The sequence below is a fragment of the Netta rufina genome (assembly GCF_964035555.1).
Source record: "Netta rufina genome assembly, chromosome: 6".
In the NCBI taxonomy this organism is placed as follows: Eukaryota; Metazoa; Chordata; class Aves; order Anseriformes; family Anatidae; genus Netta; species Netta rufina.
Genome location: NC_140129.1, coordinates 32,708,593 through 32,735,810, shown reverse-complemented (window position 1 = coordinate 32,735,810; position 27,218 = coordinate 32,708,593). Strand labels below are relative to the sequence as shown.

Here is a 27,218-nt window from a genome sequence, read left to right as displayed (position 1 = left end):
CCACCACCACCGCCACCGGTGTCCCCCCCCTTCGGGGGCCGCCCCACAGCTCCGACCAGTGGATGGCGGCGGCCGGTAGGGGAGGAGAAGGATGTGACGGAGCGGGGCGGAGCGGGGGACGGGGCTTAGGGCTGCCATCACCGCCGGGGGGGACCCCGGAGAGCCTCTGGGGGGGTCCCCGAAGGGTCCCCGTGGGGGTCCCGGGGGGGATGGCGGCGCCCCGCAGCCTCTCGGTGTTCCTCGCCGCCCAGGACGCCGCGCTGCTGCACGGGCTGTCCCTTGTCACCCGCTTCGCCTTGGCAGGGCAGGGTGAGTGGGGACCCCCTCGGGGGCTTGCTGCTGCCTGGCAAGCCCCATAAAGGGTCCCCGAGCCCCCCCTACACAGCTGCTTTGTGCTTCTTTCAGGGCAAGCTGCCGCCAGCCCCGGCCAGGAGAAGGGCGGCGGGGTCCCCGAGGTGCCCCATGTCCCCCATGTCCCCGATGTCCCCCATGTCCCCGATGTCCCCGAGGTGCCCGAGGGGCTGTGGTGCTCAGCCTGCTCCCAGCGCTTCAGCAGCCGGGACGAGCAGGTGAGGAGGGGTCCGAGCGCCCTGCAGGGCTGCTGGGACGTGTGGGGTCTCTTGGGGTGGGTGCTGTGGGGCTCCGGGACCCCGCCGGCTGACCCCTTTTATCCCCGCAGGTCGAGCACTACCGCCTCGACTGGCACCGCTTCAACCTGAAGCAGCGGCTCCTGGGGCGCCGGACACTGCCCATGGAGGTGTTTGAGGAGAAAAGCAGCGCAGGTGAGGAATGGGGACGCCTCAGCAGGGCCCAGAGCCCATCAAGGGCCTCTCTGGAGTTGTTCTGCCCAGGGGGGAAGCTTTCAGCTGCCTGGGCTGGTTCACAGCTCTGCTGAGGGCTTCTGGAGGCCTCATCGCTGCTCCTGAGCCCTGCTGGTGCATAGCTGGGGGTCCAGAGCCCCAGACCCCATATCTCCCCTGCCCACGGCCTCCTTGTGATACGTAGGGTATTGCACAAGACATATTAGGGCTGTGGGCAGGTCCGTAGGGCCAAACTTTTGGGGAGGCTGTTTGCTGATTTTTGTCCTGCCCCGCTGTCCTATCTCATCTTCCCCGCAGGTGATATTTCCAGCATCTCGGGGTCTGATTCGGAGAGCTCGGATGCAAGCAGCGAGTCCGAACCACAGCCCCCAGCCAGCAGCAGCCCCGGGCCCCCGCGGCTGCCCCGCTCCCACAAGGTGCTGCTGCGCAACGCGAGCGGGCAGCTCCTCTCCGCCTACCGCTGCGTGCTGAGCACGGGGAAGGCAAGTCACAGCCCTGCTGGCTGGGAGAGGGGACGCAGAGAAGAGGGGGAGCACTGGGGTGTAGCTTTCACCTGCCCGAAAATCCCTGGGGGCCCTTTATGGGAGGGGTGGGTTCTGCTCGCCAGGTCAGAGCCCCAGGCGATGAGACGCTCCCAGGAGTGTGGCTGGGGTGATGCATGTGCCAGCAGGGGGGTGTGCTCTGTCCTGGGGGACAGCAAGGGGATCCCGTAGGTGCTAGCAGCAGTGTCTGTCTCAGGGTGGCAGCGAGGAGCCGGAGGAGCTGGCAGCGTCACTGCAGAGCCTCAGCACAAACACCTGCTGGGTTGTGCTGATGATGGGTGGCGGGCACTTCGCAGGAGCTGTGTTCCGGGGGTGAGTACGGGGGAACGGGGCTGGGGTTGCCCCTCTGGGCAGAGACAAGTGGGTCCAGGTGTTGAAGGGGCTCTTCTTCTCTCCCTGAAGGCCAGCACCTCCTTGCACTGCAGGAGAAATGTTAACCTTTGGGGTCCCAGGGAGCATCAGCTCACCTCCTCTCTGTGCACAGCTCCCATTGCTTACGTCTGCCCCTCTCTGCAGCCCCCAGGTGCAGGAACACAAGACCTTCCACCGCTACACGGTGCGAGCCCGGCGAGGCACAGCCCAGAGCCTCCGGGACGCCCAGACCCCAGGGTCAGCACCCAGGTCTGCCGGAGCCTCCCTGCGGCGTTACAACGAGGCTGCGCTGCTTAAGGTGAGGAAGGACTGCAGCCCTGAGCTTTTGGCAGGGAGAGGTGGTCATGGCCAGCACTTTGTGAGGGTGCTGTGCTGCTGCCAGAGGTCGTGTGCGGGCTGTGAGCTCCACGAGGACGTCAGGGTGCAACTGGGGCGTCTCTGTCCTGGGTCCGTGCCTGTTCCAGAGCTGCCTGTGCCCACGCTGTGTGCTCAGGACCCCGCGGTGCCTCCCCTCCCTACACAGGACATTCAGGACCTGCTGACAGCCTGGGCGCAGCACCTGGAGGAGGCTCAGCGCATCTTTCTCCGGGCCCCCCGTCACAACCGGGCGCTGCTCTTTGGCGGCAGGAACCCCCCGCTCAGCCGGGGCGACCCCCGCATCTGCCACATCCCCCTCAGCACCCGCAGGGCCACGCTGCGGGAGGTGCTGCGGGTTCACGCCGCGCTGGCCACCCTACAGGTGTACGGTGAGTCGGCCCGGCCCTGGTGCTCAGAGCAGCTGGGGTGCCACGGTCCCTCTCGTGACCCCGTGTGCGTTACGGGGTGGAGGCGCCAGCTCTCCTGCCCTCCATCCATCCATCCCCGGGGTGCTCCCTGTCCCCGGGCAATGACAGGAGCACCCGTACTGCCTAGGGAAGGACACGCCACTGGAGGACATCCTCGGGTCCCCCCGGAAAGGGTGGCAGAAGCAGCAGCGGGCAGCTGGAGCGGATCCCCTGCAAAAGGACGCAAGCGGTGAGTTGAGCTGCCAAGGGTGGCGTGGCTCTGAGCAAGAGGAGGAGGCTGGTGTTAGGGCCAACAGGTTTGCATCCTTGCAACGGGTCCTCTGTGGAGAGTGGCCTCGTGCTGGGCAGAAGGGGGAGGTGTGCCTGGCTGGGAGCCCCAAAGGATTCGTGCTCGGTGTGGGGCTTCAGCCTGTGTCCTTTCACCTCCCTCAGCCCCAGAGGATGAGGAAGAGGAGGAGGAAGAGAGCCCCGCAGGGGAACTGGAGACTGTGGAAGTGACTCTGGGGACCTTAGACCTCCGGGAGTTCGAAGTGATGCCCAAGCGAAACCGCAAGCGGAGGAAGAAGAGGAACAAGAAAGTGGAGAATGGTGAGGGGGGAGAGCTGTGCCTGGGGTGCAGGCTGGGCTGTGGCCCTTTCCCTCACCCCTCCTCTCCCTGTGCAGGGCTCCACGCCGAAGAGACGGGATGCTCCGATACCCAGGGTGGGCAGCCAGGCCCGGAGCTGGGGGCAGAGCTGCAGGAAGAGGCTGGGGCTGAGCCCCTTCCCTGGGCTGGAGGTGAGCGGGGTCTGGAGCTGGGCACTGTGTGCTGGGGCCTTTGCAGCAGCAGGAAGAAAAAGTTGTCACTCTGGGTGCCAGAGAGGCTGCAGTGCAGCCACGTGCCTTCGAGGGAGGAGTGTGAGCAGAGCAGTAGCCGAGCGTGCTGTTTCTGCTGGGGTGAGTGGGATTTAGGGAGCAGCAGGCGGCTGTGCTGTGACAGCAGGCCTGAGAGGTTGCTGGTCAGCTCCCTGCAGAGCCTACAAGCTGATGGCAGAAGGGAAAGTACCCAGGGACACCAGATCCGTTCCCCTGGCTCCTGCTTTGTGAGGCAGGCAGCACCTGGCTAAGGCATGGGCGTGGGGTCGGGGTGGGTTTCATCTCAGCAGAGAGCGTGGCTGCTCTCAGCACTGCCATGGTGCCCTGTCACGGATGCTGAAGGTGTGGATGTCCTGCAGGGCCCAAATCCAGCCGTCAGGACGATGCCTTAAACAGCACCGTGTTGGTTTTCTGGTCGGACCCGAGCACTGCTCTGCCCTGGCAGCCAAACGGCCCTGTAGCATCAGACTCTTCTGCTGTTCCTCCCTCACAGGAGACCCTCGGACCCAGCTCCGCGATACCCTGTTCACAGCCTGCAAGACGGGGGACGTGGGGACACTGCAGCACCTCCTCGGCATGCCAGAGAGCAGGGGGCCCCTGGAGGACAGCGAGGACAAGGAGGACGCACAGCACCTGGATCTGCCCTGCTCCCTGCTCAACCAGCCCTTGGACGAGGACGGCTTCACCCTGCTTCATGTGGCTGCACGTGCTGGAAAGGCTGAGGCTGTGCGCCTGCTGCTGGAAGCTGGGGCTGACCCTGCGCTCAGGTAAGGCCGCAGGGCACAGCGGGGTGGGGATGTGCAGCCTTTCCCCTTCTTGGCTGCGAGACGCCAGCCCGCTGTACCCGTTGGACACCTTCAGGGGCTCGCTGTGCTCACAGCCCAGCGGGCCACGAGGCAAGGAGAGGGCAGGGCTGAGCTGCTCTCCCTGCTTTTGCACAGAGACCGCCAGGAGAGGACCCCCTACTGCGTCTCTGCTGACAAACCCACCCGCAACACCTTCCGCAAGTTCATGGTGGACCATCCGGACAAGTACGACTACGGCCGGGCCAAGGTGCGTGCCTGCCCTCGCCCTCTGGGGGACCCAGAGCAAAGCGTCCTGTTCCTTACCCGCTCGTCCTTTTGCTCCTGGGAGCTGCTGACTAGCCCCAACCCGTGCTGCCCTCAGGTGCCGGGGCCCCTGACCCTGGAGATGGAGGCCAAAAAGCTGGAGAAAAAGCGGGCGCAGAAAGCCCAGAGGAAGCAGAGGGAGCAGGCGCAGCGGGAGGAGCGGCAGCGCTGGGAGCAGGAGGAAGGGGAGAAGCAGCGGTTCGCAGCCCTGTCCGACAGGGAGAAGGTGATGCCTGGCACAGGGAACGGGATCCAGCCTGGCTGGGGCAGTGCTGATGCTGTGGGGTCCAGCACAGCGGCTCTTGGGGTGCTGACCTATCTTCTGCTCCCCAGAGGGCCCTGGCTGCTGAGCAGAGGCTGGCTGAACAGAAGCAGGACGGGGCCACAACAATTTCCAACATCAGGTACCAGCCCAGGCAGCTTGGATGTCAAGAGGAGGGTGGTTGCTGTCAGTCCTGGCCAGAAGTGCTCCCTCCAACCAGGCCCTGGCCCTTGCTTTTAGTGTGATGTTGGTCAGCACAGCCGTGCCCTGCCCTTTTTGTTCCAGTTCCTATTCCCAGTCTAAAGCTATCCCTGTCCACTCTATTCCCAGCAGTGCTTTTATAAAAGCTCTCTCACTTTCTTCCCCTGCCCCCTAAAATATTTTACGGGAGACGGCTCTCTCTACTTGCAGCCAGGCCCCCAGCCTCCCTTCTGCCCCTCTCTCACCCCACCTGCAAAGTCCCTTCCCTTTGCATGTGCTGCTCTTGGAGGGGGTTTAACAACCCCATAAGGGGCCCAATTCCACCGTGTTCAGCCTGCCTCGAGGTGCCTCGTGGTATTTCCACAGAGCAGTTCCTCCAGGGAGCGTGCCGCATCCAGGCCGCTAGGTGAACCCTGCGCCTGCGCACGCTGGTGCTGTGGGACTGCTCCTTCACCTCCCAGTCCCTAGCTCAGCCACTAAACGTCCCTCGTCTGTCCCCCTGCTGTTCTTGCAAGCATCCCCTTCGCTCAGGGCCACCTCTCTCTTTCCTACAGTCGCTGCTGGCACTGCGGGGAGTCCCTGCTGGGCCGGATTCCCTTCCACTACCTCGACTTCTCCTTCTGCTCCACCGCCTGCCTGCAAACCCACCGGCGGGCCCGGGCTGCCCACACGTAAGCCTGGGGCCATCTTCCAAGGACCAAGGCGGTGGAAACACAGCTGAGCGCTGCAGGAGAGCCAGGGAGCAGCGCTGGGCAGGGACTGAGGTGGCCACATCACGCTGCAGCAGCTATGGCAGGAGTGGGTGTGAGTGCTGCTCAAGGGAGGACGCTACAGCAGGGAGGCCGGGCTGGGTTGGTGCGCAGGGACAGGGCTTTTTTGGGGCCTGGCCCCGGCCTGCTGCTCTCATGGCTACCTTGCAGCTGCTGCCTGTGGCCAGAGGATGGATGGGGTCCTGAGCCCTCGTGCCTGCAGGCCCCCTCGAGGCTGTGCTTTACCCTTCCTTCTCCTAAACGCCGCTGGACCTCAGCTGCATCATGGTGTTGGTAACTACCTCTTCTGCCTGCGTTGTCAATAAAGAGGTGCCTTGAACCCTGCGTGTGTGTGTGAGGGAAGCTGTTTGGGTTGTGTTGGGGGATTAATGCAAAACGCCCCGAGTCTGGGCTCCGTCCTCCCCAGTGCAGACCCTGTCCAGCCTCAGAGGGCGAGGTGCTCTGGGCTGTGGCTGCCCATGTTCTCCAGGAGCACGTCCAGCACGTCCCCATCCTTCCAGTCACACACAGTGGGGTCTGCCTGTCCTGCTCCAGCGTCCCCTGCTACTCCTGCAGCCACAGGGTCAGCACTGCCTGCCTGCACCTCAATCCCAACACCCCAAATGCTGCCAGCACAGCATCCTGCTGCCTTCTCCCCCCAGAGCTGCCTGCTGCCCCCAAAGGGACACAAAGGGGTGCTCCTCAGGGGCTCGGTGGGGCTCTCAGCCTGTTCCCAAGGTCCTGGCCCAGCACGTCCCTCCCCAGAGGGACTGCCTCTATCAGCAATTCTGCCAGTGTTGTCCCCTCCTCATGGCTCTGCTCTCTGTAGATTTGATCTATGTCACTCACAGCTTTACTGGAATAAGAGGATGTGATAATAAATCTAGTTCTTTACATAGGCTTAGACGCTCTCTCTTCTTGAGAAATGTCTTCTCCTTCACCCATCAGATATTTGACAAATAACACATTAACTGACTAAATACTAGCTGATGTGACACAACGCGTAAGACAGATGGATGTGCAGCAGGCACTGAGAAATCATCCCAACAAACTCCCTGCCATGCTTGAACCCCTCCAGAAAGGTCAGAAACATTGCACCATACCTGGTTGAGCACATTCGTCTTCAACCGCTTTCCCAGCACCTTCCAGAATTGCTTTAGAAACACCTTTAATGAGAAGAGGCACGTGATTCTTGTTACTCCTGCTAAAGCCCTATCTAAGGCAGAACTGGGTAACACTTACTCTCTGTCTTCTGGTAACAGTGCAGGTTACCTGATAAATTCAGCAGAACCAAGAACTGTTAAAAAGTTAGAGGTGCTGCAGCACTCCGCTTTCACAGTAGATCTCACGCCACCCGATGCTGCTGGAAGTATTTTTTCATTCTATCACCATGCTACAGAGATTATATTGCTCTGATTCATCCCCGCCCCCAGTGAAACTCTGAACTTTGGCTTGGTTAATGATTACCTCTTTGAAATAACCCATTTCCTCAAGCCTTATCAAAAAGGCCTTAAACCAAACAAACAAACACACAAACAAACCTCCCCTCCCCTCTTCCAACCCACACACCCCTTGCCTTTCTTTGCCATGATCTTTTCTCCTTAAGATCACAGGAAGAGCACTAGAGGCAGTGTACAAGAGCAGGAACACCCTCCTTATGTTTATTTTCATGGCTCTTTTAGGCTATACCTAATTAATTAGGGTATTAACCAATTTCTGAAGGGGTTGGGTGAGGTTTACAGAACCTCTTCCTGACGTGCCCAGGGCTATCATGTTAAAATCAAGCAACACCGTATTAGAGAATTCAATCCCCAAGTATCTGCCTGAAAGTGAACTTTTGAAAACCAACGCTAAATATCTCGAGAGATTGTTTTAGGCAAACACAAGCCATTAACTACAATTAGTTCCTTTATTGAAATCCACAGTAAATGACAGACAGCATTATAATTTCTGATAGAGTATGAGAAGCTACCAGAAATGCAACACCATGCAGTCAGTGGTTGAGAGAATGTCTCTTTCAATCCCCCAGCAGCACTGCCCACTCGTTATTGCAACTAGGATGGCCAGAAGGCTGCATGGAAAGGCCAAGATAGCATGAAGGGGGGTAGACAGTTGTAGGATTTCTACTGAGAACTACTGTTAGGTTACATGTCAAATTGAACTCCTGTTAGATAGGTTCAATGGCTCCAAGTGGAAAAAAGTAGTCTATGGCAGTGCTATCAAAAATTGCCAAAGGTTGCTTAAATATAAACAAGCTTTAAGAAATTAGTTTGATAAAACTATTTGTTTTCACTGATCTATATATATGTATTTAATGTGCAGGACAGATTTATAAAATGAAGAGACATACAAACTTTGCTGCAATCAAACTGCTCATCTAGTGAAAGTGATAAGGTATTCTGGGTAAGCCTGAATGTCATTAAATATGATAAACATGGATGGGTGGTTTACGTTATCAGTTGAACTATCATACAGTTCCACGGAGTTGCCAGCACTTTTTGCTGCTGGAGTAATTGATCCTTTGGACCCTTGAGAATATTCTCCAACAAGTACTCGGGCCAAGTACATGTACTTCTTTCCGTCCACATCTGGTCTAGAATAGGTGTCGTGGGCAGAATAGCTGGCATGAACAGCAAAGTAAGTTCCATTTCCATAGTTTGCAGCTACAGTCGGAAAAATAAATTGTATTTCATTAATAACACTTATCCGCCAAGAGATTCACAAGTTCTAATGATGGCAATAGGGAGATTTAACAAAACAAAACACTTTGCATGCAAGGCAGGACTACACATGAGTTATTCCTAGCCCTATTCAGGGAAACAAGCAGTTTTGAAATTCACATTACCGTGCATTCCAGCATAGCTCCGATTAAATCCAGTACTGTTAATTAAGGTTAACGACTCTTTACTTGTCCCATGAAACAAAAGCTTCTCATTATCTCCATTGGTATTTTTTTCAGCCATTTGACGCTTTTTCATTTGGTAGGTCTTCCACAAAAATGGGTTCTGTATCCTTTCAATCTGCAAAGTTTGAAAATAAGACGTTTTGAAAATAAAACTTCTTTTTTAAGCTTGTCATCATAAAAAGCATAAGTGTATCAACGATTCAGTGTTCCAAGATTCTACTCCTAGCTACAACACATGTAGGCTACGTTATAAAATAGCTTAGGCACATCACTCCAGATTTCAGCACAACAGACAGCAGAACCCAACCCAAAATGCAACAGGGAAATAATATGGGATAGTTTTGTGTATGACCCAGAAACTTGCAAAACACCTACCTGCCAAGGTAGGCAGAAAACGCTCTGCTCTACTATAGCAAAAGTGATCTAATGAAACTTTAGAAGCAATTGCTTAAGACTCTCTCCAAAAACTTTAGCTTGATGCAACATCAAATTGATGCTGATTAAAGTTGGTAAAACAAATTGTATTACTGCCACTAATTTCTTATTCTTTGGGGAAATGTCCCGAATAACCTCTCGTGCAACTTGACTGCTGAGTAGTAGATGTCTATGTAAGTGACACACACACAGATGTATGTAGCCTTGCCACTTTAGGAGTAGCTAATGCTTGAAGCTAACAGTTTGACTGCAGAAAATTCACTGGATACCAACATAATGTCAAAACTGGCTTCATATAATCAAGCCAGCTCAAGTCAGGGTTACCCTCTAGAGGATTAACACACTGGCAACCAGTCTGGTGCATGCTCCTATGCTACCAGAAGCAAACAGTCAGTAGTGCTGAAACAGGAAGATTTTAGGAAGAGTATTCGTGTAGACCTAAGCAGTAACAGCTTTCATTAACAAATTGCTTTTCACTTGTTTCTGCATAGGGAATCCCCTCTGCTTACTGAGTTTTGACACTTGAATAAGCGGAAGAGTGAAATGCATAGTAGCTACATGAACACAGACCATACACGCTTCCATTAAAATTACCCTACCTGACATGTTTTCAAGCGTCAGAAGTCTTGGTGTCAGAAGCAGCAGCTTCTTGAGAGTGGAGATATTTTGCAACAGGCTTGAATGTCATAAACATCACATTAAATACCTGTGCAGGTACTTTTTTGTGCATCCTCTTCAGATAATTAATTAAAAACATATTTTAAGTCAATTAGGAAAGCAGATGAAACTGTGCCTGTTTCTTTTTCCATAGAATTTTGTCCCACAAGTCCTAACAGAATTTATTTTTCCACTGTTTACTAGTCACTATTCATGAGTCGTTATCAAAGTATTTATGCTTAGAAATGATGACATGCTTTTACCTTTTCAATTTTTAGATGCTGACTGGTCTTTAGAAACCTTTCTGCCACCTCTTTGTATTCCTTTGTTTCTGGTTTTAGTTCCACTACCCTGACTTGCAGGTTTTGCATATCATCCCACGTTTCAGGGAGCACTGTGGTTTCTTGATCTGCAGGAGAAACACAATCAATTACCCAAATCCCCTACTTAATGAGAAATATGCTCTGCTACAACCCCGTCTGAAAACTTATACACCTAGCTTATCACTAGTGCCTGTTGGCTTTTGTCATCCAAGAATATTTCTTTTAAAACCAACCAAAGGAGTGGAGCGTTTCAGTTCCCAGGTTGTCATTGCATTGGCAGTTGATGTGCCCGAATAGGTAGCTCCTAGACGAACCTGTTCTCCTTCACAACTGAAGAGGAACCATTTGCAGTACACCTTTCGCCAGTAGCCTTCCATGCAAAACAAGTTTTCAAGGACATGGATCAAATTCAAAAATACGGAGTACTTAAAGGGTTTGGGAATGGGCACAGCACATCAATCAATCCATTCTTTAGTTGCTTTCTGCTCACATTAGGAAGGAAACAGGTACTGTTAATTCTCAACTAGGAACAAAGCATCTGAACAAGGGAGACTTTAAGTTAAAAACTCCAAGAAAATACTGTCTGTAAGGTAGAATTCTTCCCCTCTCTCATTTCATGAGAGGCCTGGTACTGAGCTCTGTTGTCAAACACTAACGTTGATGCATACGCTAAGAACATCCTGCACATTAGGTTCCATCAAATGAAGAGGGCTTTATCCTTTCAAGAGTGACATTTTTTGGTAATAAAACAAAAATAAATAGATATTTGAAAGAACGTGCAGGCTGAATTATTAAGGCACTGGGAATTGGATGGCTACTTAAACCTGTCAACTTTCATTTTCCAGTGTTGAATGGAAAATAAATTGTTCCTGTGAAGATTAAAAATGTGCCCCTGGAAAACTGAGTGACAGCAGGATGAACCTCTGAAGATATTAACTGTATTTTTAACAGTTTTAAATATCTGCATGATTCTTTTATTTTTGTTTCCCACTAATTCCTATCTACATTCTCCAGAAATTGACCCGCACAAAGCTCCCAGCAGGATTTCACATATTCTTATTTCTTACTCTTACTAGGCTAGACGCAACCTGGTTTCATGTTTGAGTATCAACCTGTCAATCTGCTTTTACTTACCTTCAGATTTATCAATACGCGTAATGGATTTTTGTTGTCCTTGGTCATCAATAGCATATTTACCAGCTATGTTCACTGTGTATTTTTTGTTTTGAATCGTGACTGAAATCTCTTTCTTCTTTTCTTCCAAAGCATTTTCCAAGTGCATATTTGTCAGCCTGTCAAATGGCACATAGGTATCTTTTTCTAAATATTTCCACTCAATTAAATTTTTTAAAAGTTCTGCTTTGACCTCTTCCTGTTTAGCAGCTTTTACCCTGTGGATCATGTTTTGGATACTTGAATAAGCAAACCAGACGTCTGTACTAACGCCTGAAATTTTAATGATATTGTTTGTCAATGAAAGAACAATATTTAGACTTTCCTGTAGCTCATATAGTTCCTCATGCTCTGCTTCACCAAAATCCGAGATAGAGTCATCTTTGATTTCTCTGTGAAACTGTTCCTTTAAAATTGCACTTTTCAACCAGGCTTCTGTTTCTTCCACCTGTTTTTTGTTTTCACCACAAATCTGAACAACAGCCTGATCAATTTTCTTTTTCAAAACTGCTTTGTGTTTTCCCTTTGGGGACTCTTTCTCAGAGCTCAGGAATGCTACAATGAAATACACAAATACTGTAATTAGTACCAGCCGAGAATGGTAAACATTAAAGATTGATCTATAACCTCTATTTAGGAGCAACATCTACTTACATGTTAACTTGGAAAAGAACGATTTGGATTTAGTTTTACCAGGACTTCCTCTTTTCTTCATGCTTGTATGGAACACACTCAGCAGATGTGGCTGAAAGATGACAACTTTAATAGTTTTCACAGATGGAGTGGTGTTACTCTTTGCAAAGTCAATTATTGCATTCATCATCTGATCAGCTGCTACATCTGGAAGACAGCCTGCCTGACCTGGAACAAGTCATAAATATTTTGCCTTTAAAAACAATTAATAACTTACAGCAGACTAAAAGATCTTTAAAAGAAGAGTTATGTTCATACCCACAATCATTTATATCACAAATGACTCACAAGTAACTTTGGGCTGGCAATTTAAAAAAGGTTTCAGTCTATCAGGAAGAGGAAGTTCAAGACCATCTTTCCAGCAAGGGAAAAAATGGAATTTTACTATTATTGACATGGCAACTGATAAGGTTATGATGCAGATTATGTGGCTTGGCTAACTGAAAGGCCAGAGGGCCAGCAGGAAAATCTTTGCTCCAAGAACAGGTCTATTTTCATTCATGCAAGAGATCCACTCAATGCAGAATGGGGATTTTTACTGAACTAACTGAAAACAACATGAAACAAAAAAAGGACAATCTGCCTTTTTTGATAGGTTCACATTCCACCTGTATCAGTCCCACTTTTGCATCAGCTAGAAGGAATTCTATCGTCTATGGGTTTCACCAATGGAGAATTACTTCCCTGGATGTTCTCTAATGAGCTGCCCACGCATATCAGGCTGCTGTGACAAATATTTATGGCTCTCCATAAAAGGATGGACGTACCTTTGAACCCCTGTTAGCAAGGGATCAGCTAAGGAAGCATCAGCTCTAGATCACTCATACTTTTCGTGTATGAGCAGACTGCAGAGTGAAGCTTTAAGAGTTCATAATATTCCAGTGACAGTTTTAATGTCTGAATGCTCTCGTTCTTGGCTTTTTGTTTTTAAAAACAAACAACAACCCTTCCAGACAAATCAAACTCATCGCTTGAGTCATGAGATCAACAGAATCGCACACACTGAACCTGTTCTAAAAGGGAGACACAAACCTGTTCCAATTGCTGGGAAGGTGACAGAGGCATACTGCTGGAGTTCACACTCCTGAAGCACTTTGGAGACTGACACCTTGATGTTATCTTGGCTAACAACATGAATAATTTTTTTGCATGGCAGGCCTCCTGCTTGGGTGGTTATATAACCATTGTTAGGTTGCAAGGCTGAAACAAGTAGGAGAAAGGAAACAATCAACAATTATCTACAATGTAGATGTGTACCAATCCTCATTAGGAGAAAATAAATGATGACAAAGCCCCAGGATAAGCTTCAAGTCTTCTTCCACACAAGATCAAGCCCCCTCTCTTTATTTTTACTTTCTAGGAATTCACTTTATATTTAAGAAATGCTTGCCTTGTTAGGCAAATAAGTTTTGTGTGCCTTTATTTGTCAAACTTGCTCTGCAAATGTGAAGGTATTCACACAGACTAGGTATTATACTCAGTATTTACACAAAGAAGCATGCCACCTACCTTCAGGCTGCTTAGCCTGAATTGTCTGCACAACAGGGGTTTAACTCCCATCTCAAACCAGGCTTTCAAACCACATAATTTTTCATTCTTACTCCCCATTCACTGGGTTTGCTGTTCACGAGCTGAATTTGGTCTACAAATAAATGCCCCTTCTGAGGCAAGAATCCTAATTCACTTTTTCCCTCTTGATCACACAGAGGATATGGCAGTGGGTTGCTAGTGAAGACAACAGTAAACATTTATTTTCGCACTCAGGGAAGAGGAAAGAAGCTGCAGGTAGAGAATTGCTCCCAGTGAAGTATGACTCCTATCAGCAATTCTGCCAGCATCATCCCCTGCTCATGGCTCTGCTCTCTGTAGGCTTGATTTGCCTACGTCACTCAAAGCTTTACTGGAATAAGAGGATGTGATGATAGATCTAGTTCTTTACTAATGCCTTCCAGCAAACTCCCTGCCATGCTTGAACCCCTTCAGAAAGGTCAGAAACATTGCACCATACCTAGTTGAGCACATTCATCTTCAACCGTTTTCCCAGCACCTTCCAGAATAGCTTTAGAAACACCTTAAATGAGAAGAGGCACGTGATTCTTCTGTTACTCCTGTTAAAGCCCTATCTAAGGCAGAACTGGATACCACTTACTCTCTCATTTCTGGTAACAGTACAGGTTATAACTGAGAAGCATTTTTGTCTAAAAGTTAGGCTTATGCTTTTCAATTCAAAATGTCTAGAGCACCAAAAAGCTTCACTGTGATCAAAACCTCAGCGAGGTTAGTCTTCCTTAGTGCAAGAGATGTTCTATAAAAAGATTCTACTGAAATATTAACGTTATTAGTTTCAATTTCCTGCAAGTCTTTATCATGTTATCCTGTAGCACAGGACAACAAAGTTTCAGACACTTCCTAATAGGACTTTTGGACCCGAAGAAGCAAAACTGAAACCACACTGTGAAACAAGAGGTTTTGAAACATTGACAAAATAAATAAATAAAAAGAAACCACACTCCCTGCTCTCATTATTCAGCCCTTCCAACCACAAGTACTGTTTCCACGTGTGATACCTGCTTTGAGGCTGAAACTTTGGTTTGTTATGTTTACAATGATGTCTCCCTTTTCCTTGGTAATATCACCAGCAGCCACCTGGAACACGATGGAGCCAATTGTCATTTCATATACATCCTGTGCTGGGGTTGAAATGGGACCAAAGAAAGCTGCAGAAAAGAGATACAGACATTGAGCAGAAGGGAGCAACAAGGTAAAAGACAGGGGACTTGTTCATGGGTACAATCCCTACAGACCACAGTTTGGCTTTCTGGAATATTCAAAAGCAAAATAAATAAATAAAACAAGCCACCGTGGACACAATTTCTTTAAAAACAAAAACAAAAAACATTACCTGTGCCTTGACTAGTCTCATCTGGAGCAGTCTTGTCTACACCATTCCCGTATCGGTTCTCATATTCGTTTGAAAATTCCTGGAGAAGGAAATTACGATCAACTGCTGTAGAAGTTTAAGTTACACAGTAGAAACAAGGGCTTGAAAAGTAAAGTGAAAGAGACATGTAGAAAGAACTTAATGCAAATTACTTCATATCATCTGCCACAATGCTGATGGCAAGTCTGGACACACTGTTGCTCTCAGAGAGCACGGTTATTCTGTGTGAGCAACAGACAGAATTGATAGACAACTAAGTCAAAGCAATACATCAACAAATGTCATCCTTACATTGAGGGACTAATTTACACTCTAACTCAAGTCCTGCAGCTAATTCCATTCTTCTCTGTGCACAATAGCTCAGGCTTTGGCACAGCAGCCTTCAAGTTCAGCCTTTGAAAAAGCATTAGATACTGCACTAAGTGGCAGAACTCATCAGATACCAAAACATTTACTTGGATGTTACCTCACAGTGTGACTGCTCTCTTTTGAAAGACTGATGTGTTAAATGGGCAACTTGAGCACAGACATCAAAAATCTATACTAACGTGATACTGGAGAAAGAGGGATGCAGAACACTGGTATGTTTTCTATTGGAGAAGTTTACCTGCACACAGTCCTAGCATAATTATTCTTCCTGAAAGACATTAGTTAAACCCACAGAAATCACTCCTTTTTCCCCCCAGAGTGAAGACATCTATGCAGAAGCTGCAGCAAATTTGCCTGTAGGTGAGCCCTATGTGGCTTCACAAGATAAAGAGTAATTACTCTTTCATCTGTATTACTGCCAAGGAATGGGAAAGGACAGCAAACAAGCAGGGCTGTTCAGGACAAGCAGGTGACTATCAGGAGAAGCACCATGAGGAGAACTTTCACTATAGGGTAGAGAGACCGTCAGCAAACTGTGCTCTTCTTTATTCTGTGAGTATGAGAACAAGCAGCCTGAAGATTCTTTGGAGAACATCAGAAAGCCACGTGTTGTGAGATAGACCCAAATAAAACAGCATGTAATAGAGAGAGAAAAACATGGTAACTCACCTGAATATTTTCTTTGTCTTTTGGATGCAACAGAAAGTGAACCTCCTTAAGAGAATTTACTTTATTTCTATTACTGAATTCAAACACTTTGTCAAACAGCAATTTAGCAACAACAGACCTTGGGAATCCCAAGTTCCCTGTCCCAATTGCTGGGAAAGTAATTGACTTTAAACACAGTTCCTCAGCAGTTTGCAGGCATTCTGTGATGATGTTGCCCAAGACCTGCAAAGCACAATTCGTTTTTTCAGTTACTGAAAGACATTTTTTCCAGAATACGCAATTCAGCACTTTACCTTTTTGCTATCTCTTGGTATTAAACTGCAGTGATTATACACATCAAAAGGAATGTATTAGACAACAAGGGATAAGCTACACAGCTAGAAAAAAAGTATAACCCAAACTCACTCATCTCCCTCATTTCAAAGGAGAGGTTGCATTAAATCCACTACAAAGCCCAGTCAAATTAAGAGTTTCAGCAAATAAAGACTCTTATACCTTCTTTGGAGATGCAGTTTTCTGTGACCATCCAGGTGCGACAGCGTGAAATACAAATTTGCAATCTAGATTGCAACCTTTTGTTGTGAACACAGACCCTTCATCAGCTGTTTTTTGTAGGCCCTCTTCATGTAAGCGCTCCTGAAGCACTGTCCCTGCCTTGCTTAGCAAAGCTTTGCCAAGTGGCCCGTTACTAAGTTGTAGATCTTTGGCAACAGTGACGACGACAGCATCCGTCTGAAAGACACACAAGCAAAATCTCCAGCTCTTAAGTGTCAAGTTAAAAAGTTGTACATTGATTAATTAAACACAGCCTGCCTGCTGATTTACAAGGAAAAGTTTTGGGGCAGCAATTGGAATGAACAAAGCTTTGGAATAAAACAGAAGAGTTGTGCTCAGTTCTAATCCCATGAGCTTACCTGAAACAGCATAACAGATGAGTTAACAGTGAAATTTGTTTCACTGGACAAGGAAAAATTAGAATCAGTAGACCAGGAATGCAGAACTCTACCTCCATTCGAAAGACATTCATGCAGGTTTAGTCCCTAAGAGACTCACAGACCAGAAGACTACATTCAAGTTGCCCTCCTCCCAGCATCACAGAGGTAATGCAGGACAAAGCTCCAGCTCAGCCCCTGTGTCTGCTGAGCCTGGAGCACAGCTGACATGCCTGGTCAGTGCAAAGAAGGAGAAGCTGAGAAAGAACAAGACTGGAGGAAATGTAAGGAGAAAGAGAAGTGAGAAAAGCACTCATTTAGAAGGGAGAGAAATAGAAAAGGCATTGTGTCAAGCACTGTATTCAGCTCTTCAGGAAAAGACCTCTCTATGCATTTTAAAATATTTATTCTGCTCTGGACAACTGGAGGAGCTGTATGCACAAGCTGTGGGACGCATCTGCTCCTGGAAGGATCAGCTGACCGCTGCAGAGAGGATTCTGTATCTGTATTTTGATGGCAGTAGAGTAGCTCCCAGGCCACTTAACAGCACATCAATGCTGGAAGTAACTGAATGAATAGCAAAGCTGGTTCTTCACGGGGAAAAAGCAGCCATACACAGCATACCAGCCTTCACCAGTGACATAGTGGGCAGCAGTTCCCCAGATCAATATCCTACAGACACCGGGCAAGCCTGGCTGGCTCTGGGCAGAGGGCTCAGTACAGGCACAGGATGAGATGTGCCTGGCTGCGCTGCCTCGGGGACACGATGGATCCGATGGATCTGAGAGCAGCCAAGCCACTTGGCAGGGCATTTGTGTTAACCAGCACTGAGCACCCCGTTTTGTTTCTGTGTGAGCACCATCTTTTTACTGCAATTTTTTTCATTTGTTTCTGTTTTATTCTCCCCTCCCTCCCATATTTTAAAATGTGCTTTACTTCAAGCTGGACAAACAGCCTACCACTTAAAATACTTACTGTAGCATCTTCAATGCTTCCTTTTTCCAGCTTGATGTTAAGCCCCTCCTCAGTTGTTACCGATAAGAAGCTTGTGCTGGTCTGAGCTTTCCTTTTGGTAGGCAGACGAACTGCCTTGGTCTCACGCACTGATCTGGAAGAAGGTTCAGAACCCGGAAACGCTTTTTTCAGTGCCTCGGTGAAAGCCTGAACCTTATCCGCTGTGATATCCACAAGATGAATCTCCTTCAAGCTGTTTTCCCCCCTGGATTCTTCCAAGGTTTCCTTGATGGATGACACGATTGTCTCTGCACACTTCTGCAGCGGGAAGCCAAAGATCCCTCCGCTTACAGAAGGGAAAGCTATAGAACGATGGTTGTACGTTTCAGCTAGTCGTAGGCTCTTTTTAACTGCCTCTTTCAACAAATACATGCACTTTCCTGCTTCATCCCCTTTCCACCGGGGCCCAACAGCATGAATGATGTTTTTGCAGGGGAGTTTCCCAGCACCTGTGATAACCGCACAGCCGGGCTGCAGTCGGCCGTAATTCTTCACCAGCTCATCACACCTCGTTTGCAGCTCTGGACCAGCCGCTTGTAACAGCGCCTCAGCAAGGCCACCGATGTGTTTCAGGTCCTCGTTTGATGCGTTCACCACAACATCAACATGATGAGTGCACAGGTTAGCTTGATAAACCCCTATTGAAACTCCATGCATGGTCACCTGCATAAGGGGCTTGCCTACGTTACTGTGTCCTTGTTGTTCTTCCAGCTGTTCTTCTGGCTCTTCTTCCAGCTTGATTAGACAGTTAAAATCTTGCTTCGAACAGGCAACAAAGAAGTGTTCTTTTTCTCTGAAACACGACTTGGCTCCTGGCTCATTAATTACCACACGCTTATAATGCAGGCTGGACAGGATTTGCTCAACTACGGCGGCTCCCTTCTGCACTTCTCTTCTTGACCCACTCAAGGATATAACTCTGCGTTTTGCCTGCATGCCAAAGTCCACTTTCACACCTTTATTCTTTAAGTCATCCCGAACAGAGGTCTTCTCTTTCTCAAAGTACATGATGACTACGGTGGGCTTCCCTCCGATGACCTTTTCTATTTGTGTGTTTTCATCTATGAAGTCAAAGAGTTCCTCATAGGCTTTTCCTACTGCTTGAGAACAACCAGCAACAATGATCTCACTCCCTATCTGCGTGACCACTACAGCTTCATTGGAGTAGTTCTGCTGGGTGAGCATTTTCCATTCCTTCTTCTCAAGGACTGACTCATCCTCCAAAGCAATGCTTTTATAGTCCAGTTCCTTTTTCATTTCTTCCTCTGCTTTTAACAGAGTTTTAGCACCATTCCCTTTCAAGATGACAGCATCTGTGCCAAGCTCATAAAAGGCACTAATTTGTTTTGACATGAACAGGCTCTGTGACAGGGTTTCATTATCAACACTTTGTAAAAACTGGAAAATGTAAGGATGGATACTAATGGTTTTCTTTGCCATTTTGTGCATGTTAACCAGTATTTCCCCTCTGACTTTATAAACTTCCTCGGGCACTCCACACAGGTTAATTATCTTCTGCGTACTATCGTAAGTTACCTGCAGAGCTGGGAATTCCATGTGAATTTTTTCTTCAAGACCAGTACTCTGTAAAATTGCAAAATCCCCTGGATTTAGCACCACTATATCTTCAATTCTTTGCTTTTGTCGTTCGATTTCTCTGGTGGTTTTTTCTATGAGAAACTTCAGTTCCTGTTCAACATCCTTTAGAACATCTTTGTCACCTACTAGGACAAGGATATCCTTGGAAACACATGGGATTAACAAAAGTTCATCGTGGACAAAGCTTTTTTTAATGGCTTCCCACACCTCTGCACTTACTTGGTATTTAATGGCTACATACTTTGATATGCTACGTGAAAATGCTGTGGAAACCATTTCATTCCATGTCCTGATCAGTCGAGCCACTGATCTCTTTGGTTCAGACAAAGCAGCTGAAGACAACTTCAAGATAACTTCTGGTTCTGCACAACTGGGTTTAGGCCATGTTATCTCACAGTTATAATTTGCCAGTTTGGAACTTATCGCCTCAGTTAGGCCATTTTTTCTCCGTAAGAACTGACAGATGTAGGGATCCAGGGGCACTGAAACTGGATCTGGCATCTTTATTGGTGGCCCTTCCTTTCCATATAGAGCTGTTCCCAGTGACACGTAGTAAGGATAGACAGAGATGGGTGTTTTGTTGAGTAAATGCTGCTTTTCCAAGACATTGTTTACATCTAAAACAAGCAAAGCAGACAAAAAAAAAATAACATTAGCACCTAAAACCAAGGATCTTTGAAAAATAGTAAAGCAACAGTTAAAAAAAAGTTTAATATGTATTAATGTTTATGCATAAGAAGAGTCTTACACGAGTTTTCCTACCTTCCCAGATAAAAAGAATTCCGAATTATTGAAGAGTTACTAGTGTTAAATGCCAAAAACTAAACTAGGGAGAGCCAGTTAAGAACCAACACTGTCCATCTCCAGGAGGAAACAAATATAGCACAGGGCTGTTTTTGTCCCCATCTCTGTTATGCTCTACTCAAAGTGGCCAACTCAATAGTTTTCTGGGCTATTACTCAGCAGTATCAAATCACAGATACTTTTTTTGGGTGAAAATTGAGGAGCTATCTTCTTTTCTTCCACTTCCCTTAGCTCTCCTCTTCTCTGCAACTCCTCCACCTTTCCCCTTCTCCACCTTCCACAGAAGCTCATGTTTCTGGCACTGGCTGGACAAGCCACGTAACTTGTTGTCTAGCCAAAAAAATGTTCAATACATTGTCCTCAGATGAGGCAGACAGCACACACTGCCATTGGGCAACTAGTGATGAAGACTCTGCACTGTGTGGGCTGTGCTTTCCCCAAATGAATTTAAAATGTAACCTGAACTCTGTAAGGGGAGAGATCTGGGTGAAAAACAAACTATATAAGAAGAAGAGTTCTATACATCATACCCAGCTGGTCCAAAACTTTAGTCTGCACTTCTGGGTGGCAGAGATCTGCTTACAAAGCAGCAGATCTGCCGTTTTATGAGGGCAAAGTCGCTATTTCTTCAGCAAATCCGCATTTTGATTGCTAAGGGAGAGGACTACAAGAAATAAGGTTTTTGCATTTCTGCATTACCTTTATGATCGCTGAACGTAATGACAGCTGCTCCTTCGTCGTGCAGTTGCTGAACATCCACCACTTGTGCACCTCCATTCTTTTTGCTTTCAAAGTAGATAGTTATGTAGTCACTGGGTGTGTTAGGGGGTATATTTTCAGCCCTAATACTTTTTGTTAACTCAAGGCAACGTGCAGTAATATTTTGTTTCTTTACTCTTTGGTTTTGGTTTAGCTTCTTAACAATTTCCTCTGTATCTGGAAAGAGAAGAGAGGAAAGAAACAAGATCAAACCCATAGCTCATTCTCTGCTCTGATGTGAGCAGACTATCACTGTATGCACTGGCCACAGAACTGAATTATGAAGCATCTGTCAAAATGGTGGTGCCCACAAAGCTAACTTGCTTGCACACACTCAGCTTCTGTCACCTATTCCTCACCAGAAGGTTGATCACAACTGAGGTACAATGACTGCAGACAGAATTCATCATTAGTTTTCCTAGTGAGTAGCACTTGGTCTCTTTAACCCCAAAAGAAAATAAGATCAGGTTCATTTATACACAATGAATCAGACAGAAGTCAAAAGTGAAAGAATCCAAATTTAAACTCTTAAGATAAATACATCCTATTATTTTGGCCCTTCTCCACCCTGATATCACCATGGTAAGAGACAAACAAGTCACTTTTAGGTGTGTGTTTGCCTGACAGACCTGTATTTTAATGATCTACTTATTCCCTCCAGGCTACACCAGAAATCTGGGACCAGACCACAACGAGAGGCGAATTCTATCCAACTTCTACAGTAGAAAACTCCATGCCTTGTCAAAACTTAAAAGCTTATTTGGTTTAGTTACACCATTGACTAATCCCTTCACAACTTTAAGATTTCTGAGCAACTTCATTCTTATATATTACCAGTACTACAACCGCTCCCATGAGCTTGATTTAAACTGGCACGTAACTTCTTTTCATCACATTCTGCCTTCTAAAGAGACTTCCAGCTTTTCCTCCACAGAAGAAACAGTTCTCTCTTCTTTCCTGTCCCCCCTCCTCACCCAAACTCAAGTGCATGTGAAATCACCTTGTCCCTAAGTGTGCTGAAGCACAGCAGCACTGACAGAAGGCTGCAGCCAGTTTCCTGCTGTCAGTTTAATTCATTTCCCCAGGAAATGAAGCTTTGTTTTCTCGACATCATCAGATATGGCACTGGCTTACACCCCTTGCTGTTGCCCCTGTCCTGGGATGGGATTTGTTAACGGTGTCACCCAGAAATCTTGGCGGGGACCACTCCATGCAGCCCAATATCCTGCAACAGCCACAGCAGGTATCTCAACAGCTGTAAGATGCTGCTGCTTCCCTAATCCTCGACCAACCTCCAACTATTTCTTAGCACAGAAATTTCCCAAGCATGATGCAGTCTATCTAATTACCACAAAAGGGTCTGTTCTAAGCAGTTGTTTGATTTGCCCTTAAACCCATGCAAACTTATTACACGTAGCACCTTTTGGCAAGCAGAACCTTGACCATTGATCTATTTTAAGACACACCATATCTTTTTGTTGCTTTCATACAGTTTATTTTTAGCCCTACCCTTCCTGTTCACTCTCCTCATTTACACAGGCCTTTATACCTTACAGATAAAGGGTATCATCAACATTCCTAGAGCCACTACTCATTTAAAATGACGCAGGATCAGATTTTTTCTCAAGCCAATGACAAAATATTCTTCACTTCCCACTTAGTCTCCCTCCCACAGACAGAAAAGTAGCTCGTGAGAGAAATCTGCAACCCAGACTTCTCCTTACCTGTACTTCCAGTAAAAGCAACTACAGCAGCCTGTATTTCAGGTATCATTTCCACACTGAAGTGCCCATCTTCCTCTGACAAGCCACTGATGTTCTCTACCAGCATAATTAACATATAATCTTTTGTTGTCTCCTGCACATTTTCAAGCACAACGAAGGGGGAATGCAGGGATGCTTCAGAGTTTTCCACTCGGAAAGGCTCCTGGGTAGTCTCCACTTGCCAAGGCTTCACGAACAGATTGATCTTCTTCACTGAGTGATGTTCCCTTTGCAAGACTTCTTGGGCATCTAGTTCCACATGGAAACAAACAAGAAAGATGTGATTTTCATCTTCCTCCTTTCTCCCGAGAGCAGATCAATATTGTAAAGCTATACTCTCAAGTCTGGCCAGCCGTATTTTCCTCATATGAAGAAAAGATAAAAGAAGAAACAGAAATAAGGCCAAAAAAAAAAAAAAAAAAGGGGGGGGGGAATTATTTTTGAGCACTACCTCCTTCCTGTTACTGTCCTCAAGTGCAAAAAAAACTGTTTTCTAGGTATCTGTTTTAGATATAATAGCAAATAAAGAAAGGGGTCTTCATCCTGCTTATCTGTGCATTTAACAGATATGACTATTTCTTCTGCAGAAACAGTTTCATCTTTTTGTACACGTCCTTCACTTGCTAACAAGTAGTCAACACTACGTTAGCCTGGAGCAAAGCATAGGAAAATTACAGATAAATTGAGGCTACTTTAAACTTTATTTATTTATTTATTTTAAACAGAGGCGAGCATTCACCTCTGTTTTACAAATACCTTGAATTTACTGCCTCTTTTCTTCCCAGTCTCCAAAACCCTGGCAACTGAAATTAATACGTAAATACTTTTTCTTTTCTTTCTTATGATCTGCAGTTAACTTATGCACTATGCTTTATACTGTCTCCTGAGCAAGAAATAAAGCTGACTTGTTCTGCAGTGCTCCTGACATGAGCTTTCCTGTATTATTCTCTGTAAACCTTCATCAAGCATTTGGGACGGGTCTAGAGAACCACTTCTTTCCTTGTAATAACCATTACAAACACTGCCAGAAACCATATCTAAATTGGACAGGCAGGCACACCTACTGCTTTTACATCCTGTCACTCTCCAGAATAACATGACACTTCTATCATAGAAATGCCCACAAAGAAATCCACCACCAGCAGAGGTCTGTTTTTAAAAGGGATCATTATTAATATAACAGCCATAAGATACAACAATACCTTCTTTATCATGAAAAGTGATGAAAATTAGCCGATCCTTTCTGACCAAGGACTTGATGGCCCCCCCACCAGACTTCTTTTTATTTTCAAAGTACATTTCCACAACTTCATCTTCTATTTCTTCCCCAGGGGCAGTGGTTACTACTATGACAGAATTCCTGGAGTCTGTTTCTGCTTCCAGATTCTCACGTGTTTCTAAAATGAAAGATCACACCCTGATGCCTTTAGGCAGAAATGAAGAGAACAAATAACCAGTAATTCAGTTTTGTTACACAACATCCTTTAAAGCCCAAACAAACCCAGCGTATCAGTGCTGTGAGTTTTCCTACCAACATAGCAGGAGAAACGGCTTCCCTTCTCTGGGCAGCGACATCCTTACCCTGAAGGGGTCAGCATCCACTGCGTGCTTCCTGAGGAGCTGAACTTTCTGAGACACTCAGTGAAGTAGGAGAGTTTCTTAAAGAGACTTGAGTACATATATATATATATTTTTGATTTGTGTGAGTCCCTTTAGGAAGTCATCACCTTGGGAGAAGAAGATCTATGTATCTTTATCTTTTAGCCTAAGATAATGATTTCTACACTAGATTAGACAAACACCAGAAGCCATCGAGGTGACTAAGGCACTGCTGCAGCATAAAGCTTGATGAAAACCCCTGAGGTATGAACACGCTGGTCTTTTGGTAGGTGGCATCCTTACCTGTTTTCTCCTGCTGAAGGCACACAGAAGCATCTTCATTCTTGCCAGTGGGAAGAGACGCGCAGGGCTCATTAACTAGATATAAATAGAGATAAATGACAACACTTGGCTACGGTGCTGCTGAACGTGGGACCTGCAAGACCTCCCTCCTCTGGAGGGAAGCGCCTTGAAAACCCAGGCGCTTCGGTAAGGTTTTCCTGGTGAGCTCCCTGCCTGCTGTTTGCTTTAAAACAGCAAGGGATGCAGCCAAAGGAGAAGATAGAGATGGCAACAGACATCAGACCCTCACCCCCACCCTGCGCATTGCCCCACAGAGGAGCATGTCCCGGAGATGGGCGTGCAGCTGAGGAAACCCCATCCTGGAGGAGCTGATCTCGGCCAGAACCTCACCAGCTCCTTCCAGCTGTGCCTGGAGAGGAGTTTATGGTTCAGGGCAGCGCTTTGTGACCGAAAATCCCTTCCAAACGCCACCCAGGGGGGCACAAAGCACGGGGGGGCTCTTACCTCCTCCCGCAGCCCCCCGCGCTGGCTCCTCAGCCGGGCCGGGCTCCTGAGGGCGGAATGAGAGGTTAAGGGGGGGAGGCAGCGGCTGCAGCCCCCCGTGTGTGTCCCCCTCGGTCCCTCCTCACCTGCAGCAGGTCCCCGTCCACCGGGGGCTCGGTGACGAGCAGCGACAGCCTCCCCCGAGCCCCGAGGTCCAGCTCATGGCCCGGCCGGTCGAGCACCCGCTGCCTCACTGCCAACACACAGCACACAGTGAGGGTGAGGGGGGCGGGCAGCCGCCATCGCGTCCCCACCGCCCCTCAGAGCAAACCCTCACCGTCGGGGTGGGCGAAGCAGACCAGGAGGTGGCCGGGGCCTCCCTGCAGCTCGCACTCGCCGCCTCCCGAGCGTTTGTGGCTCTGGAAATAGAGGAGCAGCTTCTTGCGCAGGGCGGCCGGCGGCTCGCCCGCTCCCCAGTCGCCGCGCACCAGCAGCGGGAAGGCGGCCGCCCGCGGCCCCGCCATGGCCGCCCCGCAGCCTCGTCCCGTCCCTCGGCCCCCGCTGCTTTCGCTTTCATTTCCCCGGCGAGGAAAAAGCCACCGAGCACGGCTCCGCCCCGCCACCGGGGCGAGGGGACGGGACGGGGCGGCCCTGAGGAGAAAGGCGGCTCCCGGGCCCTTCCTCGCCGCGCGGAGGGGTGCGGGGAGCTCCAGAGACGCTGCGATCGGTGGCTGAGCTTGTAGTGGCCATGGGGTACCGCAGCTCTTCCTCCTCCTGTGAAGTAAAATCCCCTGCTAACCCCATGCTAGGCAGCAGCCTCTCCTTCTCCTGACCCATACACAACACCCACAGATTCACAGAATCATTAGGGTTGGAAGAGACCTCCAGGAGCCACCCCCCTACCACCAATGTCACCCACTGAACCATGTCCCTAAGCACCACGTCCAACCTCTCCTTGAACACCCTGAGGGATAGTGACACCACCACCTCCCTGGGCAACCCGTCCCAACGCCTGGCTGCTCTTTCTGAGAGGAAATGTCTCCTCATTTACAACCTGAACCTCCCCTGGTACAATTTGGGGCCATTCCCTCTAGTCCTACCACTAGTTACTTGTGAGAAGAGGCCAGCCCCAGCTCCCCACGCCTTCCTTTCAGGCAGCTGTAGAAAGAAAGAAAGTCTGCCCTGAGCCTCCTCTTCTCCAGACCAAACACCCCCAGCTCACTCAGCTGCCCCTCACAGGACTTGTGCTCCAGGCCCTTCACCAGCTCCGTAGCCCTTCTGTGGACACACTCCAGGGCCTCGATGTCCTTCTTGTATTAAGGGGTCCAAAACTGAACACAGCACTCAAGCTGCGGCACCCAGTCACAGAGCATACAGTTAAAGGAAGCTTCTCGCTGTGTATTTTATTGTTGTGCCCAAATATGAGGCACTGAAACAGCGGGTAAGGAATGGAAACACGTTCCCCTAACATCAGTGAGGGCACATCTAGGAAGTGGCTAAAAACCAAAATGTCCTTAAATATGACAAACACAGATGGATGTCAGATACATATAGGTATTGTCACACACACCGCCAAGCAGACCCCATGGGAATTCCCTTGTCTCTCGGTGAACGAATAATCTTTTGTTTCCTAGCATGCTGCTCTCTCAACAGGTAGCCTGGGTACATGCTCTCCTCCCTTGCCAGACCCCAGACAAAATATCTGACTAAATCAGACAGATTTATTCCTCAGCTGCACAGGTATGATTCAAAGATAAAGGTCTTGTGCAGCTCTAATTACAGGATAAAGGCTTGGCAACTTTCCCTGACAGCTGGCAGGGCTCTTACTCCTCTGTTGGCTCTCAGCCCGTAACACTTTGCCATAGATAAAATGGAGGCAGGTGAATTTTCAGACAGGGGTCTAACGCTGATGAACTGGCTTATTGGGCTCAAAAGTGAAAAGACTGTCCTAATGACAAAACCAAGGAGATTTGAACTTCACAGCTGGTTTCAGTGTGCAGATCCACATGAAAACATGGTCATTTAGAAGCAACTGGTATATTGGTATCTTAGGGCACAGAAAATGGAGAAAGCTTGCAACAGCATTAAATGTGAAACTAAA

At 48.0% G+C, this 27,218-nt stretch overlaps 2 protein-coding genes across 2 annotated transcripts; one reads left to right on the top strand and one right to left on the bottom strand.

Moving 5' to 3' along the window:
* The first annotated feature begins 134 nt into the window (after window positions 1-134).
* On the top strand, window positions 135-5,768 carry ANKZF1 (ankyrin repeat and zinc finger peptidyl tRNA hydrolase 1). The gene is made up of 15 exons (XM_084288976.1): window positions 135-309; window positions 406-569; window positions 680-782; window positions 1,119-1,303; window positions 1,560-1,675; window positions 1,880-2,033; window positions 2,259-2,481; window positions 2,648-2,749; window positions 2,953-3,108; window positions 3,184-3,297; window positions 3,869-4,142; window positions 4,317-4,428; window positions 4,543-4,710; window positions 4,818-4,888; window positions 5,502-5,768. The coding sequence occupies exons 1-15, from the start codon at window positions 210-212 to the stop codon at window positions 5,620-5,622; spliced, it is 2,163 nt and encodes a 720-aa protein (XP_084145102.1). The 5' UTR covers window positions 135-209; the 3' UTR covers window positions 5,623-5,768.
* Window positions 5,769-7,609: 1,841 nt separating this feature from the next.
* PARP14 (poly(ADP-ribose) polymerase family member 14) lies at window positions 7,610-25,665 on the bottom strand. The gene is made up of 19 exons (XM_084289297.1): window positions 25,455-25,665; window positions 25,264-25,370; window positions 25,139-25,184; window positions 24,635-24,709; window positions 23,935-24,129; window positions 22,694-22,981; window positions 20,910-21,146; window positions 17,769-20,023; window positions 16,357-16,593; window positions 15,862-16,083; window positions 14,785-14,863; window positions 14,450-14,599; window positions 13,891-13,953; window positions 12,915-13,082; window positions 11,844-12,050; window positions 11,151-11,744; window positions 9,957-10,102; window positions 8,542-8,716; window positions 7,610-8,359 (listed from the first exon to the last, which is right to left on the bottom strand). The coding sequence occupies exons 1-19, from the start codon at window positions 25,639-25,641 to the stop codon at window positions 8,070-8,072; spliced, it is 5,721 nt and encodes a 1,906-aa protein (XP_084145423.1). The 5' UTR covers window positions 25,642-25,665; the 3' UTR covers window positions 7,610-8,069.
* Window positions 25,666-27,218: the final 1,553 nt, after the last annotated feature.

Bases quoted from the DNA above. Each gene is read 5' to 3' on its own strand.
- ANKZF1 (XM_084288976.1), top strand. From the start codon at position 210: ATGGCGGCGCCCCGCAGCCTCTCGGTGTTCCTCGCCGCCCAGGACGCC. The intron at 570-679 runs GTGAGGAGGGGT...TTATCCCCGCAG, and splicing joins TCAGCAGCCGGGACGAGCAG to GTCGAGCACTACCGCCTCGA. The intron at 783-1,118 runs GTGAGGAATGGG...TCTTCCCCGCAG, and splicing joins TGAGGAGAAAAGCAGCGCAG to GTGATATTTCCAGCATCTCG.
- PARP14 (XM_084289297.1), bottom strand. From the start codon at position 25,641: ATGGCGGGGCCGCGGGCGGCCGCCTTCCCGCTGCTGGTGCGCGGCGAC. The intron at 24,130-24,634 runs GTAAGGATGCCA...CTTTCATTTTAG, and splicing joins CCTTCAGCAGGAGAAAACAG to AAACACGTGAGAATCTGGAA. The intron at 14,600-14,784 runs GTAATGTTTTTT...TCTTTTCTGCAG, and splicing joins TGAGACTAGTCAAGGCACAG to CTTTCTTTGGTCCCATTTCA.